Source organism: Branchiostoma floridae, chromosome 15, assembly GCF_000003815.2.
Source record: "Branchiostoma floridae strain S238N-H82 chromosome 15, Bfl_VNyyK, whole genome shotgun sequence".
Lineage (NCBI taxonomy): Eukaryota > Metazoa > Chordata > Leptocardii > Amphioxiformes > Branchiostomatidae > Branchiostoma > Branchiostoma floridae.
The window spans coordinates 19,830,206-19,845,701 of record NC_049993.1 but is presented as its reverse complement, the minus strand read 5'-3'; the positions used below and the strand labels follow the sequence as shown (position 1 = coordinate 19,845,701).

At 45.1% G+C, this 15,496-nt stretch overlaps 2 protein-coding genes across 2 annotated transcripts in view; one reads left to right on the top strand and one right to left on the bottom strand.

Annotated features, from left to right (window-relative positions):
- Positions 1–7,956, top strand: part of LOC118431640 — a gene marked incomplete in the record, with an annotated part of 47,580 nt that extends 39,624 nt beyond the window's left edge. Inside the window, 10 exon segments of the mRNA XM_035842882.1 lie at positions 341–552; positions 1,020–1,262; positions 1,746–1,910; positions 2,508–2,661; positions 3,256–3,438; positions 4,170–4,429; positions 5,069–5,186; positions 5,762–5,883; positions 6,460–6,639; positions 7,214–7,956. Coding sequence (XP_035698775.1) covers positions 341–552; positions 1,020–1,262; positions 1,746–1,910; positions 2,508–2,661; positions 3,256–3,438; positions 4,170–4,429; positions 5,069–5,186; positions 5,762–5,883; positions 6,460–6,639; positions 7,214–7,300 — 1,724 coding nt within the window.
- Positions 7,957–8,768: 812 nt separating this feature from the next.
- Positions 8,769–14,607, bottom strand: LOC118432525. Its single transcript, XM_035844135.1, has 10 exons — positions 14,267–14,607; positions 13,141–13,255; positions 12,534–12,701; positions 12,108–12,273; positions 11,640–11,768; positions 11,296–11,416; positions 10,747–10,834; positions 10,194–10,360; positions 9,601–9,704; positions 8,769–9,175 (listed from the first exon to the last, which is right to left on the bottom strand). The coding sequence occupies exons 1-10, from the start codon at positions 14,282–14,284 to the stop codon at positions 9,013–9,015; spliced, it is 1,239 nt and encodes a 412-aa protein (XP_035700028.1). The 5' UTR covers positions 14,285–14,607; the 3' UTR covers positions 8,769–9,012.
- Positions 14,608–15,496: the final 889 nt, after the last annotated feature.

Sequence of the window (15,496 nt, the reverse complement as noted above, 5' to 3'; positions counted from 1 at the left end):
AATGTGTTTGTTATGAATGTTTTTATCTTTCCCTACCTTTCCATGCTTCTTCCTGGAGGACTTCCTGACTTTCGATCGACAAGAAGCACTTCGAGTTCGGTGTGGACTTCAGATACATGGCTGCTGACAGACATGATGGTTCAATGATCTGAGTCATCTGACCTATGTTTAACTCTCCCTCCCCAGCTGACGCCCTGATCTCCGGCAAGCAGCATTTCCTCACCTTCGACAAGAAGCACTTCGAGTTTGGCTGAGACTGTAGCTACGTGTACATGTCTGCTGATGAACTTGATGGTTCAATGTCAATGATCTAACCTACGTTTACATGCTCCCTCCCCAGCTGACGCCCTGATCTCCGGCAAGCAGCATTTCCTCACCTTCGACAAGAAGCACTTCGAGTTCGGCGGGGACTGCAGCTACGTGCTGGCCCGCGACATGATCGACGGGAACTTCAGCGTGGTGTTGAACTACCACTCCGGCTCCAGCCTGCAGAAGAAGTCTCTGGTCGTTGTCATCGACGAGAAGACCTACGAGATCTTCCCATCCGGCGTGGTGAGTTTCTGTTAATTTATAGATGGAGTAATTAAGTAATGGGTATACAGATAGATATAGATAGATATGCATGTGAATGCAGTTAAACGAGTAGATAGATTTGATTGATCAATGAACAGGTCTACGTATGGATGCAGTTCCGCAGTCTTTGACAGGAGTCTCTGACAGAAAGTGACAAATAAATGAGTTAAAGGCAGGATATGCATGAGGCACCATGACATAACTGTTGTGCGGGTTGCAGTACTACATACAAGAAAAAAATATACTTATTTTTATAGTTAACTCTATGAAACTGCGATCATTTTTTTCTTCCTTTCTTTTTGGAGTTGACAATGCAAGTACAAAGTTGAGGACGCTAGCCCTGACGAAATAGATAGGAAACTTGTAGATCCTGACTTTAACGCTCGGTATTGTCTGATGATGATGTCAATGTTTTACTAACACGTTGCCCCCCTCCCCCTCGCCAGATGAAGCGCGAGAACCAGGACACCGAGCTGCCCCTGCAGGACAAGAACACCGTCATCAGGCGCGACGGACAGAGGATCGTCGTCACCAACTCCAACGGCGTGGCCGTGACCTGTGACCTGACCCATGACCTCTGCAACGTGCAGGTGTCCGGCTGGTACTTCGGCAAGACCGCCGGCCTGTTCGGCATCTACAACAACGAGAAGAACGACGAGTTCACCACTTCCGACGGCACCAAGACACAGGTAAGGCGCCTCAAGGACCGTAGAGTTTCGTAAGTCTCCTTGTAATGAAAAGTACGATGAGAACAAATTATCTAAGGGTAAAAAGATAATGCCATGAGTTCTTGGTTTTAGATTCAAAAACATTGGTTCGGTCATTGGTTATCTTATTTTATTTGTCATAGTTGTTCATTCTTTTGTGTAAGACAAAAAAACGGGCCGCAAAAATTGTAATGCATCTTTAGGATTACTAGTCACTACATCATCTCGCATTGTTCATGTTTTTTATGATACAACTTACAAGGCACTTACCCAGCCAACTGTTCAAATACCCAATGGGTTAAAGTGCTGACCTTATTTTTCCATGATCAACTGACTTTTATAACAAAGAGGTTTTATAGCCCTGAACAATCTCTAACCTTTCATTTTTATAGCCCTGAACAATCTCTAACCTTTCATTCTCGTTCCCATGTGCCACCTCTGACGTGTCATCCTTCTCGTCCCCAGGACCTGCTGCAGTTCACCAACAGCTGGGACGTGAGCAAGTCGTGCCGCAGGAGCAGGAACAAGGCCAGCGCATGCGCACCAGGGCTCCAGGACAGCCGCGCAGAGGGCATCTGCGGAAAGATGTTCAAGGATCAGAGCTCCCCTCTCAGGCGCTGCTTCAACATCGTACGTATAGAAATCTTAAACCTGAATGAGTGAATGAATGTGGGAACGAATGAATGAAAGATCTCTAAGGCGCTGATTCATTATTGTACGTATCAGAATGTAAGAACTGAATGAACAAAAGAATGGATGATAAATGAACAAACGAACGAATGGATGAATGAATGAATGAATGAATTAGATCTCTCGGAGGCTACTGTCAAGAAGCTAAAAGAATAAATGAGTGAGTGACTCAGTGAGGTAATGGATGAATCGTTTATTCTGAGATTCTTCACGGTGGTTAAACGTATTGCACAATGTCATGTAAAATGGTATAGTTAGGTATCTTAGCTGTTTCCTCTCGAAGGGTGATGCCTGGCGGATGTGAGAACCACATACCTACCGGTACGTGCACGTACCTGTACCCACCTGTCATCACCCGTGACCACCTGTAAGTACCTGTGCTCACCTGTATGTACCTGCCTCCAGGTTGACGTGACCCCGTACCACGACATGTGCAAGTCTGACGTGTGCGACAACCACATACCTGCTCATACCTGTACTCACCTGTGCTCACCTGTATTTACCTGTCCCCTCCCCCTCCCCCCCCCCCCCCCCCAGGTTGACGTGACTCCGTACCACGACATGTGCAAATCTGACGTGTGCGATAACCAGAACAGCATTCGCCCCGACACCCTGCCCTGTAACGTCACCGCCGCCTACATCGAGCAGTGTCGCCAGGCCGGCGTGTCCATCAACATGCCCAGCAAGTGCGGTAGGTCAATTCTTTCTTGTGTAATACCGCTGAACCCCTTGTTAGTAACACCGAGCCCCTATTTGGGTACTATTATCAAAAGAAGTTTCAAGAAGATTTTCGGTAGCGTCGTATGTGGTTTTCTTATATTTTTTGCCCAGCGAATGCAAAAGGTCATGTCGCCCTTATTTAGTACTGTTAAGCCCCGTGTTTTGGTGTTCCTAGCAAAGGATTTGAATAAAGGCATGCCAAAACCCTGCCTTCGATCGATGGTTGACTGAGGATCGTACGATGCTATCATTTTTTACAGTGGCAATGTCTCCCTCTGGCATAACCAAAATGTCTTCATTTTTCTCCGGCGACTTGTCACAACACTGCTGATTACGCAGTGTTATGATTGTAAAAGTTTTTAAGATTCTAAAAGTCTTTACGATTGTAACTTAGGACGCCTTGATGTTTTCCACAAGCGACGTGCCAGAGACTAAAACTCTCTAGGCTTGTCTTTAGATTTTAACTAAAGACGCCTTGATTTTCCCCAGTGACGTGCGAGAGACGTACGTTCAACACTTGTACGTTCAAGATTGTAACTAAAGATGTCTTGATATTTTTTCTCAGTGACTTGCCAGAAGCCCGACGGTTCCGTGTTCACGGAGGGCGAGCAGACCCGCATCACCGACACCCGCAAGGTCAACACCGCCGACATCGTGCTGGTGGTGGAGGAGAAGAGCTGCAACCGCCGCCGCGCGCCCCAGCTGACGGACCTGGTGCAGTATCTGGATACCCAGCTGCAGCGCAAGGGTAGGTCACCTTAACTATATCTGTAACTGTGAGGGTAGGTTACACAGCTCTGTTGCTGTAACTGTAACTGTAAAGTTCGTAACTGTAACTGTAACGGTGAAACGCGCCTCAGCTTACCGACTTGGTGCAGTATCTGGACACACAGCCGCAACGCAAGGGTAGGTTACACAGCTCTGTCACCGTAACTGTAAGGTCCGTAACCGTAACGTAACGCCGAGTGCCCCAGCTCTCACCGACTTGGTGCAGTATCTGGATACTCAGCTGCAGCGCAAGGGTAAGAGATGTTGCCCCACCACTGTGTAGCACCTAGATCTAACTGTAACACTGCACAAAAATTGGGACTTACCAATAATGACATGTACTGGGTAGATCTTCTAATGGTTGCTGGGGCGATTCACGGCGTTGGTATAGATTTACTGGATGTATTTATCGCTAGTGTTAAATCCCACTTTTTTGTGTATTGAGTATCTAAGTCCTGGTTATTTACCTGGCCCTATTCTAACTCTATCTCTAATTGTCAAGTCCGTAATTGAAGCTTTCATTGAAAATTTAGTTCATATTGTCTACCTTTCCCCGCCTCAGGCATGAAGGACAACCGCTTCGCCCTTTTCGGCCACTTTACCCAGCATGGCTGGATACGGAAGCTTTTCCTTCTTTATAGTATCTTTTTCTGAGACGGAAACAACAGTTTTTCATGCTAAATTGTTCATTTTTAACCTCTTCCCGCCCAGGCATGAAGGACAACCGCTTCGCCCTGGTCGGGTACGGCGGTGAGGGCGTCCACGACGCCTCCCACACCCACACCATCGCCGGCCAGATGTTCCACGACGCACGCCAGTTCGTGCTCGGCGTAGAGGCGCTGGAGTTTGGTGAGGGCCAGAACAACGACGCCTTCTCCTCCCTGCGCATGGCCGCTGACTACCCCTTCCGCACCGGCGCCGCCAAGTCTATCGTCATCCTGTCCTGCTCTGAGGAATGCCAGGAGACACAGGTAAATACAGGTGTTCTAAGATATAGACACAGGTAAATACAGGTGTTCTACGATATAGACATAGGTAAGCATAGGTGTAACCCACTTACGGAATGTATAGTTACAAAATAAGTTCGGAGATCAAGATAGATATAATGTAGATGCACAGAGATGCGTGAAAAACGCATTTGATATTTGCGAGAACCATAAGAAAGTGTATGCATTTGATACACGTGTCTGGTTATCGGTAGACTCTTTGTGTAAACATAATTCAAAGTACCAGCCTCCCAGAGGTAAAGCGAGACGCGCTGAAAGGGGAAACGTTTCAGTAATAAGCATAACGCGGTGCCTGATTTGGCTGAAAGTGCACTTGTATGAAGACTCCAGCAGAACTCCCGAAACGTAGTTGATACAACACTGTTCAGCTTTGGTCTGTTTCTGTCAGGGAGGCGTCATCAGTGCGATCTATTACGTTACAATTTTCAGTGTTATAAAGTAAACTTTGCAAATAGTATAGCTCTGTCTACATACCCATGTCTACCTACCATACATTGAAAATACAGCAACAATCGTCTAGGATGTACAAAGCAGTCACGATAGAGAAAAAAAAGAAATTTCAGGAACGCTTCTTGAGCATTCTGTTTTCCTTCTCCCTCCCAGGGCGACTACAAGGCCATCTCCAGCATGCTGAAGGAGCGTGACATCACCGTGCACCTGCTGAAGGACCACCGCTTCCGTCTCAGGAAGACCAAGGACATCGAGAGGGTCACCATCTACGGTAAGGCGTCTTCAGAACTATCTTGAGGATTAGCCAAAGTTAGAACAGGACGTTTACACAAAGGATTAGTTGTAATTAGAATTAGGCAACTTTTTGGCAACTCCTTTAGTAATTAGCGAAAAACGGAAGAATCGACAGTTTTCCGCTCGTACCTCGTAAGGGCGACTATTAGGCGGCGTCTGGAGAACCAGCTTCAACCCTGGACCTGCGCATGTGCTGTGTTGAAATTTTCGTGTTGATTAAGAAAAAAAACTGTAGACCTCTGAAACGATAAGAAGCATGACGTATGCCTAATTTCCAGCAGATCTAATTTATAGCGGTCCCCCATGGTCCCCTTTTTTGTGTGACGTAGACACTTTGTCCCTTTAGAGAAGTAGTACTTGAGTAACAGAATTGAGAAGTGAGGTACTTCAGTTCCAAAACCAGAGATCGTTCACTCCAAGATGAAATTGCCATCTGACACAGTTAGGATCACTTTGCTTGTAGACTTTTCTCAGTACTGATGAGATGGCTTGAAGGAAAGTCTTGCTGTGTAATTAGTGCTAATCAAACGATGTTTCCGCCCCCCTTCCCAGGTCTTGACCGCCGCGAGGTGTTCACCAGCAAGGACGTGAGCCGCGACTTCGACAAGTCCAGCCTGCTGCAGTACGTCAAGGCGCCTAAGGACATGTGCTCCGCTCTGGCTCTGGAGACCGAGGTAATCTTTCCGTCATCCATTCCCCATTCCTTCCTTTCTCCCTCCATCCCTCCTTCCTTCTGTTCTCTCTTGCTTTGTCTCTTCCTTCCTTCTCTAGTTCCTTCCTCCCTTCTTTCCTTCCTCCTTTCCTTCATTCCTTCCTTCTTTCCTTCCATCCATCCTTCCTTCCTTCCTTCCTTCCTTCCTTCCTTCCTCCCTCTCTCCCCTCCCTCTTTCCGTCATTCCTTTACGGTGACTTTGGTTATGGTGGCTGACTTTCCATACTCTTTTAGACAGGAATTCCTGCATTTAAGAATATTTACCCTCTAATACACTATTTCACAACCTGTCATTATTGTATACGCTACATTTCTGTCATGGGTTCGTCGATAATGGTTAGGCCTCCAGGTATTTAGATATACAAGGTACCAACTTTCCCAAATCTATCCCGTTGCTTGAGTAGCTGTTCCGTCAGTCTATCCGGACGATGACACTACGCAAAGGAACTAAACGACAAAAGGAGATTGCATATCATTCATGTGTTTTTATTGTCACGTGGAAATGTAGTGCTAATCTTGAATTATTTCAATCCCACAGGGCTGCATCTTCGACTCTAACGCCATCAACAACAAGGAGTTCCTGGACGTGTACAGCCGGCGCGTGTCCGAGTCCGTGCGCCCCGCCACGTGCCAGGTGTGCGACTGCGTACAGGACACCTGGGGCGCCCCCAGGTCCGTCTGCAGGAAGTGCGACGACAGCTTCAGCGTCGACATCCCCGTGAGTCACTGTTGCTATGGTTACTGTTGCTATGGTTATTGTTGTTATGGTTATTGTTGCTATGGATGCTGATGCTATAGTTAAGATTTCTTCACTGTAAATGTTGAGATCCGTTTGTTTTTGTTGTTGTTGCCGCTGCTGTGGTTATGTTGGGCGATTTCACTTTCACTGTGAAGTTCCATATAGTTGCTATAGTTTTTGTTGCTGTTGCTCTTGTTACGATAGAAAGTTTTCACTTGTAACAGCATTTTATGTTGCAAATTCCAACAAACAACGAACGTTCAGTTAAATGGGTAAAGAATAAGTGAAAAATAATAGAATAGTAAGGCAAGTGACCACAATAAACAGGATTTGAATGCTTGGGTCAATGGGAAAATGTATGGGGCCTCCAAAAGTAGCTACAAATAGTACAACAGGTTTGACTGTGTACATCTATCCATGAAATGGCCAGTTTCTAACGTCAGTGTATTAGCTATTATGGTTATGTTATAGTATACTAGAAGAGGCAAATAACAGTCGATATGTGAAGATAATGTTAGACACTTTCTTACGAATCTTTGTCTTGTCCTTCCAGATCTTCTCCTTCGACGAGTCCTCCAAGCAGGCCCGGCCCGTCAAGAGCAAGCCGGAGTCCGATGGGAAATGGTGGATGCTTTTCTAAACGCTTTCCCAACAAAGCACCGATGCCTTAGACATGTTTCTCACGTAGACACACTTTTGCAATTATATATAAAGAAAAAATATAAAATAAGCTCTTAAGGTGTAAAAGATTTCGTACAAAGTGTTATTTCATGTGTGAAACTTTGTTTGAGTTTCCCTATGTGATTAAAGATGTGATTTGCAAGCAGATTAACTTGCTTCCTATTCAGTACTGTTGTGGTCGCTCTAATATACACTCTTAACAGTTTGCTTAAAAAACAGCCCACCGTTTTACAGTACAGAAACCGCTGCTTTTTCTGGCTATAGTAGTCAGGACTCGTCCTCACTCTCTCTTTGTGGTGCTATCAACCAAAAGAAGCATGCAAGTATCAATGCAATGGTATTTAAAAGTCGGTAACAATGTTAAGCGTTAACAGTGGGGAAAGGTTGCTCTACCAATCTGGTATTGGTGATTACTTGAGATATAACTGTCTGGATCGACAAGGGTGGTTTCGAATGACTGAACGATAATCAGGGATAAATGCCGATCGTTATTCAGATGTGTTTCAATTGTAGACTATAGAGATACTAGAAGCTAACATGGTTTGTGATATTAAGGAGTTTGTTTGTCTCAATGTTGTTGTTTGATATACTTTCAATAAAATGATGAATCATAAACTCACAGATTCCTGGTGATTCCTTCTTAATTTTAGCATGACTTTAAGACATGACACTGATTTGTGGGATATCTTAAGAAATTAACGAAGGAGTATGTTTGGTTTAGAGGTCAGTAAGGTCGCTGTTATGAGACTTCTAGTCGGAGGTCCCGTACGCGTTTGAGGAGAGTCACAGCTCTAGCACGTTACAAACACACACCAAACTTTGGTTTACTGTGTCGATCGATCCTACGAGGGGCATTCAATAAGTAATGCCCCTGACCCACTTCCAGTTGTCTGATCTAGATGAAATTTTGCATGTGTAATGAGTCATATCTCTATGGGTTATGTTGCAAAAGACAGCTCTGAACTAATTGTGGTTTCTGATTTACTGGTGTTTGAACTGAGTCAGGTGTGAAATGGACCAGGTGTGAAATGGAGCAAGTTGAGTGTCGCGCAGTGATCCGGTTTTTGTATTTGAAAGGACGCACACCGAAGGGGACTTTTGATGAAATGAAAAAAAAAATATGGTGATAATGCCCCATCATATGACCTTGTAAAACGCTGGCATCCTGAATTCAAACAAGGTCGGAAGTCTCTGGAAACAGCTCCCAGACCTGGTCGTCCCTCTTCTGCCATTGATGAGGCATCTGTCGGAGGACCAACCTGGGATGTCCTACAAGAACGGTGTCCAGAGCTACATCAAATGATGGGAGAAATGCATAACTCTGGGTGATTCCTATGAAGAGAAAGACTAATAACTGTGCCAAGTTTCATTACTCTCCTGCTATGGGAAATGGGTCAGGACCATTACTAATTGAATGCCCCTCGTATCAGCCCAGTCTTACACAATTTGTACTTCTCCTGTTATAAGATATATGCAGAGAAAGAAAGAAATTGTACTCCCTTTGAAGAAGGAAAACAATAGGTAGCTAATCAACGTCTAACTCATGTTCTCAACTAACAGGACACTAGTGCACTGTCAAAAGGCATTCATTACTGGGATATAGTTTCGATTAAATACGCGTATTACACAGTAGGTTGTTCTCTTATAACGAGCACCCTATCTAGCATTACGTTAGTGGGTTTTAGTTTTCTTCTTGCCGCTTCCATCATGCCCATAGTCTCCTGCAGACAGGGCCACCAGCTTGTAGTACACGGCTATCCCGCACGCGGCGATGGCGCCCACCACGACTAGGTACTCCGCACGGTTAGCGTACGGGGTGCCGCACATCGTGTACCTATAGGGCAGAGAGTCATGGATTGAATAAGAAAAAAAACGCAGCAACGTCTTTGTCACTACTATTCCTAATGAGGAACGTATACAGTAGAAGCCAGTTAAGGACTCTTACCGGAATTATGCTGTCCCATTTAAAATACGAGCTGTATTGTAATAGCTACTAAAACTTGTAACGCGCTAACTTCAGAAACATTTTTACTAGAATACTAGAATAAACAAGGTCACATACCAGGGAGCCCAATTGACATTGACCTTCATCTTTGCAACACCTACCTACCTACCTACCAAATATCATCGTATACCATCAAGAGGTTCTTGAGTTCTGACTACAAAAACACGGACACACCCAAAACGATATCGCCATTTTCATGGAGATAACTAAGACCAAATATGCAATGAATCAACACTTATCACATTGCCACCTACCAGTCCATCCCGTGGGGTGGGGGCTGACCCCCGGGAAGGCAGTGCCAGTCGAAGTACCCCTCATCATAGTCAGTGACGCACAGGTACCTCCCTTTCTGAACAACCTGTAGAGGAACAAGTCATACGAAATAGCCCTTCATCGCCCTTCAAGGTAAGCGCCATCTGGCAAAACACGTGCACACAGAAAATGCAGTGCGAAAACACACTAGCGCTCCGACAGCCACACCAAAATTTATGCAAAGCTCTATTGGTATTGGTAATGGTAGCTGTTGAAAGAAGAAACCGGCATGACGCTTTACTTTAAGTTATTTGGTGCCAGGGTGGAAATGATTTACCGCCGTCACGTGACTTTAGAAAAGGGTCAAAGGTAACAAAAGCCTGTACCAACACCCGTCTCGGTTGTATGAACGTCAGCAATAAGTAATAATTTTCGTGTTTATGATGTTAACATAATAGGCTCAACCATGTTGTTTTTCATTACCTACATAGAAGAGGTTAAATTCCTGTTTTTCTATTGATTCAATATCATTCTTGTTTGTCTGTTTGTTTGTCTGTTGTGTGTTTGTTTGTTTGTTTGTTTGTTTCCTCCTCACCTGCCCCGTGGCCAGGTACATGTCCTCCGTCTCGTTGCACGGCCCGGTCGGCTGGTGCAGGCCGATGGAACGCGCGTGTTCGGGGGTTGCCATGGCGACGACCACCCACATGGTGAGGAAGTTGAGCAGCACGGAGACGGCGATCTCGTCAAACCAGCCGGGCCGGGCTGAGGGCGGGAAAACAAAGGCGATGGAAAATCCCAGAGCTAGACACAGCAATGTACAGTCAAACCTGCCCTAGTGAACACCTTTTCAAGCCGGCAACCTAGCCATTACGAAGGATTTTCTTCGGTCTCGAAAATTTTCACCATAGAGGAGCACATGGTGTTTGCGATCACGTGGCTATTATCCGCCATGTTGGACGATTAACCCGTGCGTTGTCATAGTTTCTATAGAAGCAACTAAACAGTACCCCGGTTAGTCACGTTTACATCGTACCTATCAAGCCTTCCACGATCTTGCATATGGCTGAATGAACAAGAGAAAGAACATTAACAAACAGACAGACAGACAAAACAAACAGACAAATAAACAAACAAACAGAATGCCGCACCTGTGTTGGTCCTGGCCTCCGCCGGCCGGCTCCGATCCGCTCCCCACACAATCAGCACGAAGATGCAGACCAGCATGAGCACGGGTACCTGTTGTGTGCAACGTTACATGATAGATTCTTCTAACGCCCATCTACTCGTCCCCTAGTACCTGTGCCTTACTGATCTTCATGTCCGCCATGACCGATATTCGCCAGCGTGATGCATTGTAAATGTCTGCACAGCTGCTAAAGATGAGGTGTGGTCACAGCATAGATAAAAAAAAAAAAAAAAGATAGGATATAAAACTGCTCCCCAACAAGATCTCTACAGTGTCACTGACGAAAGACATCGGATGTTGTCTGAAACGTCTGACAGTTTCCAAAACCATATCCAGTTGCTTGAATAACTACTTTTTGGCGTAAACTATTACTAGGATGTCTAACCTTCATCAACGTACAGTGACTGCTTTATGTGAATACTATAAAAAAAAGCAGAACAAAGAATCGGTTTTGTATTTAAAGAAGAATCTCTTTTTTTACGAATTTACAGAATAAATAATCCGTTCTCACCTCGGCGTGCACCCCGAGCACGTCCTTCACCACGTGGAACAGCGGGACGAACTGCGTCGCCACCCCGACGGGAAACGTCAGGAACACCGCTACGGCGGCGCTGCCCAGCTCAGCGAACAGACTGTGGCGGTTATTTATTTTTATCTATCAATATCATTGACAGTTTGAAAAAGTTAGATTCTAGATACGTTATCTTCGACTTTAGACTGGAACATGCCCTGCCCGCCCAACATTCGTACCCCGTAGAACAGTAGCATAAAGCTAGAGGGGATTCCGAAGTAGAACCACAGACAGTAGCCCAACACATAGCCCAAAGTCCCCAACAGTAACATTATGAGACTAACCTGCTCCTTTGGAACATGCCCTGCCCACCCAACAGCCTGTGTACCCCGTGGAACAGGAGAGTGAAGCTGGAAGCGAAGGAAAGGCGCCAGTAAGGACTGCCCCACGGCACCCAGTAGGTTCGGTCGTACCTGGGGAGAAAATGCGAACAACATTGATCTAACATTGAACAAATCATACCATGTCAAGGACACGGTTTACGTCAAAAGCTATCTAGCACCAAAAAATCAAAACCATATCAAGTTAAGGACATTCTGCTGCAGTACCAAGGTCCCACACTAGTGGGCCAAAAATCTACCTTTACCTTCGTCTTTCAATTCTAATCCCTATCTACATATACGACAAATATCATTACAATTCATCCAGAGGTTCTAAAATTATGTTGATCACAAATATCCGGAAACGCAAACACTAGTATACACCAGAAACAAAACCTCCAATTTTCATACAGGTAACAAGTGCTGTCTTACACGTTCGGGTCGGTGTCATGCCATGACCACCACAGCATCTTGACTCCCGTCACGTCAAACACGTGATAGTACAGGGAGTCCACTAGCGCTGTGGCGCATGCGCCGGCAAACACACCGAGTCTGAGGCGGGCAGCGGCGACACTGGACGTGTAGATCACAGCTATGTCTGATGGGACATAGGGAAGATAGATTTCATAGTGATTGAGTGACTGAGTGAGTGAGTGAGAGAGAGAGGGAGGAGAGAGAAGAGAGAGAAAAGGGAGAGAGAGGGGTGGGAGAATGAGAGAGAAGAGAGAGAGAGAGAAGAACGAGAGAGAGAATGGAGAGACAGAAGAAGAGAGAGAAGAGAGAGAGAGAGGTAAACAAAGAAACTAGACTAGCTAAACTAAAGAAACAAACTAAACAAACAAAGAAACAAATTCTCACACTGGCAGACGATGTAGGACGGCAGGCGCTGGCCGGCGAACATGACCGTGGACTGGCCGTGCCAGAAGTTGTTGATCTGCGGGACCCAGTAGCTGAACACCTCCGTGAACACGCCATGCGACAGGGCGGAGAAGTACAGCCAGGGATACCGCCCTCCTCTCCGCAGCGCTGACGGCAAAATGGAAATGTTGTACTACTAGTATCTTGTAGATTACAGAATGCCTAAAATTGAGCTTGAACTTGCCATTTTTCGTGACAAATTACGGACACACACACACTCGCGCACAAACGCGCGCGCATGCACACAGACCAAAAAAACACAGACACATACACACACAGATACACCACGCACATACAGACACACAGACACACACACCACACATGCACACACGCAGACACATACACATGCACACACACAGACACACCACAAACGCGCACACACAGACACACATAAATATACACACACACCAACAAAAAACAAACTACTTTCTATACAATGGACAATGGACCGTTACCTGTCTGTTGATGAGTTGACTATTGGGTAGGTTCATTCAAAGATTGATTAATCTATTCAATATCTTATTGATTCATTGACTAAAATGCTCACCGTGGACGAGCAGAAGCGCTGCGATGACGTGGAAGATGACGTCAGGCACCAGGTATGTCGGGTGGTTTCGGTAGTTTTCGGCAGGGTTTCGGAAAGCAACCCACCAACTGAAGGGCTGCAAATACACGGAAATCAGAATATCATTCATATTCACGTGCAGGAAAGTGTATTTTAGTTTTCTGTGCTATTTATGCACTAAAAATTGGAGGGAACTTAAACAGAATTACTGTACAAAATATCATTTTCTCGCGATGAGAATTCCAGTCGAAATGTTTTTTTTTGTGTGTGTTTTTTGTAGTTCTTTGTCGCTTCTTTCTGTATAGTTTAAAGCATTTAAATCATCTTCAAAACAAACCTGTACGGCGCTTGAATACACAGCGATATTATTTGGTTAATCGGGTCATCAAATCAGCCACTTGGGAGGTCAGAGGTCATCAAACAGACGATGGGGAGGGCGGCCGACTCACGTACGAGAAATCTGACCTAACTTTCGCTTTGAACTTTGCACTGGTAGGTAAAACTATGACAGTAATAACGACAACGCCAACTTTGTACTTGTTCTGTTATGGTTCGTTCATTAATGTGACGTTACAGACCGTTCAGCTATTGTTGTGGGACACAAACATGTTCATGCCATATGGAGATTGCTTATCTTCTGTATGACCTGAAAACACAAACTACCACCAGAACTATATGGTTATATAAGGGTACCGGTGGGCTTTACTGATACTTTTTCCTCAGAATATCTTCGTTATCACTACCTATTAATGCTGCATGTTGGCTACCGTGACATGAAGTTATTATGTAGTGCAAAATTAGTGTAACGTTGTATGTTGTTTACAATATGTTAACGTTACGCGATGTCTCATAACATCATACCTTATGTGTAAGTCCATTACAGCTAGCGTTATAATAAAACACAACGATGTATTGAACAATGCTAGTTTAAGAATCATAATTAGGCAGTAACTCACTGAGGTTCAAAGTACGCTGTGCTGGTAATGTTTCGTTGTTGCTGTAATGATGTTGACTTACATATATCGTTATCTTAACTTAGTTATAATCACTTAACTATACGTTATATATATTGCGATAATTTTACCGTCTGCATCAGACGATAGTTTACCTCAGGTCTGGTCTCCATTGTCGTGATTCGTGAGTGTCTACAGGATCGTCTCCTAGACGTGCAGTGTCTTTGATGAAATTTTGGTCAAAGACTCACGTTCTGAGGTTGCCTCTATATTGTATCCAAGACGCAGGTTCTTAAAATGTCTGTAAGGAATTTCACTGCTTCAAGTCGCCTACAGACGCTCCTCTGTACACGCCCCCACCTTACGTCTGCAAGTTGGTGACGTGGTTTGTTGCCTGAACTTCACCCCTCGTCTGTAACTTTATCTCTTTTCGTGGCTTATCTTATTTCCGCACGTACGCTGGTAAGGTACCAGGCTACAGGTCAAAGGTTGTATTTGTGTGACCTTTGTACCGTTCTGGAAGCGGCCATTTTTGTTCAGAAATCGGGAGTGCCAAATTGGGTTTACGGAAAAGGCTGGGCTGTCTACCTGGGCTGTCTACCTGGGCTGTCTACCTGGGCTGGCTTCACGTCAGGCTACTTGGACCTACGAAAGCCCATTGCGACAAAAGCTGTTTTAGCAGTAGGGGTTGTTTGTGCTCAGCGAAGAAGCTGTGTCCAAAGGATGATTGTGATATTATGTGAATGAGCTGTGTGAAGTGGCTGTGTGTGGCTGTGTATGTTACATAACCCAGAGGTTCTGAGTTTGAATCAGTTGATATGCCACCGATCTTGTGCGCTTGGGAAGGGCTCCTAACACGACTTTCCTCCCTTCACTAGGGTAGAGAAAATAATACCTAGCTTCTGTAAGGACCCTCCCTCAGATAGTGCAAAGAACCCACCACACTTACGGAAAAGACTAGGGGTCCTTCCGTTGTAAGTGGTTCAAAACCTTAAGTCCTATGGCCACACCTGGGGTAATTGTTGTCATATTATTGAGGTCACCTGAGTTATCACCGAAAGGCAGCAGTTCCAGACCCTTGCACTTTAGCAACGCTTATTTTAAGCTCCTCACAATTCAATTCTCGATCCTAATGTATTGCACAGAAACCTGGACCCTGACAGCCACTATAGAACGGCTCCTGGACGCCTTTGACCAACTAGCCACCAGTCTTAAGACTAATCCAATCAGCCCGATAATTCGTCATAATAGCCCTTCACAAGGGTACAAGATCGGTGGCATATCAACTGATTTGAACCCAGAACCTCTGGGTTATGTAACACACAAATAGCTTCTTCATTGGGCACAAACAACCCCTACTGCTAAAACAGCTTTTGTCGCAATGG

Bases quoted from the DNA above. Each gene is read 5' to 3' on its own strand.
- LOC118432525 (XM_035844135.1), bottom strand. The intron at 11,417-11,639 runs GTTAGTCTCATA...TAACCGCCACAG, and splicing joins GGCATGTTCCAAAGGAGCAG to TCTGTTCGCTGAGCTGGGCA. The intron at 9,176-9,600 runs GTAGGTGGCAAT...TCTGCCCTATAG, and splicing joins CCACCCCACGGGATGGACTG to GTACACGATGTGCGGCACCC.